General features: G+C 29.9%; 1 protein-coding gene across 1 annotated transcript in view; it reads right to left on the bottom strand.

Annotated features, from left to right (window-relative positions):
- LOC106470322 (low-density lipoprotein receptor-related protein 1B-like) overlaps nt 1–2,019 on the bottom strand; it is a gene marked incomplete at its 3' end in the record, with an annotated part of 107,644 nt that overhangs the window by 90,102 nt on the left and 15,523 nt on the right. Inside the window, exon 4 of the mRNA XM_022398945.1 lies at nt 1,007–1,120. Coding sequence (XP_022254653.1) covers nt 1,007–1,120 — 114 coding nt within the window. The remainder of the gene's footprint in view (nt 1–1,006; nt 1,121–2,019) is intronic.

The following is a 2,019-nucleotide window of genomic DNA, read 5'->3' as shown; positions in this document are numbered from 1 at the left end:
TGTGTGTGTGTGTGTGTGTGTGTGTGTGTGTGTGTGTGTGTGTGTGTGTGTGTGTGTGTGTGTGTGTGTGTGCGTGCGTGCGTGCGTGCATGCACAGTGTATTTATGCTCTCATGCTTTCTGATGGCTTAAGCACTGTTTACACAAATCTGAATGCATTGTTATTGCAATATTATTTTAAGTTAACAGCTTCTGTGGGTGTAAATGTATTAACTTGATAATTTTGTGGCTCCAATTGAACCATCGTGCAATTGACCAAACTATTAATCAATGTAATTTAGTTTGTCCAGACTGGATGCTTATAAGCCCTTTAAAAGTTTTGTCTATTATCAAGACACCTATCTAAAATTTAGTGACAGTTGTACATAATATCTCATTTATTGACTTAATAAAATAAATTCTTTGACATTCTAGTATCAGAAAATAGTATTCTTAAAGATTAGTCAGAACTTTCCAGGTTTGACTGGTAATTTGCCAAATGCAAACCATTATTTCAAACCCTGCTGCAAATCTTTAATTTTTATTATGCCATAAAAATTACTTCAAAACTTACAATTCATCTTTCAAATAATCATCAATGCTTTGGAGCTCATTAGATTTAATTAATTATAAACAAATCAGACAAGTTGAGTAACTAAAGATCTTTTCTTGATGACCAATTAAATTGGGCTTTATGTGTGTATAAGTTCTCAAAGTTTGCCAATTAAACCAAATGATTGAATTCATGTTGATCACAACTCCAGAATAACATACAGCTCTTTCTTTACATGGAATATTTCAGAATGCACTTTCTACAAGAATTCACACCATCACAGACTAAACAGAGCTTATAAATGTTGTACTAGAAGCATCCTTCTTTTAAAACAGCATATGTTTTATTTGAAAAAAAATAAGCATCAACATTTACAAAGAATTAACTTATAGTTAGCATTTCTTAATAATTTTGGACATCTTAGAAAAACAAGTAATGATGATAAATGTAATCAGGTGTAAAGCACATTACTCACGACATTCAGCTTCATCAGATCCATCTGAGCAATCAAAAGTTTTGTCACATCTAGCAGAAATGGAAATGCAACGGCCATCTCCACACTGAAACTGGTCACTAGTACATTTACCAGCTAGTAGGAAAAAGGTACATTTCTTATTCAACCTTTAAACAAAATGGCTAAAACACTGATAGCTCAAATTCTTGGACATTGCAAAATTAACTTTCTATACCTGGAGATGTCACTGACACGTGTTTATCTTTTTCCTTCTCTCAGTGTAAATACTTAGTCAAATGTCATTAAATCTAATACAAATGTAATATATAGAACCTAGTTTTAGCTTTAGAAAATAAATGAATATGACTTAACACTATCATTTTTTAAGCTATGAAACTAAAACTTCTATTGTGAGACATTTTCAAAAAGAATCATTAAAAATTCTTCCTTTCATCTTAGAATTCCAATATTTTTTCACTCTTGATCAGAAAGTTCCATTTTATATATGCAACAAATTTCAACTTGATTGATATACATTAACGTGTTTTCTTTGATATTTTATTTTACCAACTCAGGCTACAAATCGTACAAAACATTGCAAAAACTTAAAGATTTATAAGTGTCCTACAACCTGAATTTTCACAATGGCATTACCGTTAAATTTCAGTTTAGGTAACAATATTTCAAACAACTTTCTTGGTCGAGATAAACGTTTATTTAATAAATATAGTTTCTTTTTAGTAAATAACAAGTTATGTTGTTTGAATTGAGAAACTTAAAGGTAATCTATATATATAAAAGAGGAAGTTTGTTTATTAGCTTATTTTGTTCGCTATAGGAAATCAAACAGTTGAACTTACAAATTTTAAAATAACTTCATAAGAATCAGTTTTTTACAAGAAATTTAATGGTGCTACTTATTTTGTATTTGGTGTAGTATTTAATAACGAAACTAACAATTAATGATTATTGCGCCATTTTTTTTTAATAAACATACAAACATAAGCACGTTTTGCACAAGGAAAGCGTTATGG

The sequence above is a fragment of the Limulus polyphemus genome, unplaced genomic scaffold (genome assembly GCF_000517525.1).
Source record: "Limulus polyphemus unplaced genomic scaffold, Limulus_polyphemus-2.1.2 Scaffold3943, whole genome shotgun sequence".
In the NCBI taxonomy this organism is placed as follows: domain Eukaryota; kingdom Metazoa; phylum Arthropoda; class Merostomata; order Xiphosura; family Limulidae; genus Limulus; species Limulus polyphemus.
This window is presented reverse-complemented; position numbering and strand designations above follow the sequence as displayed.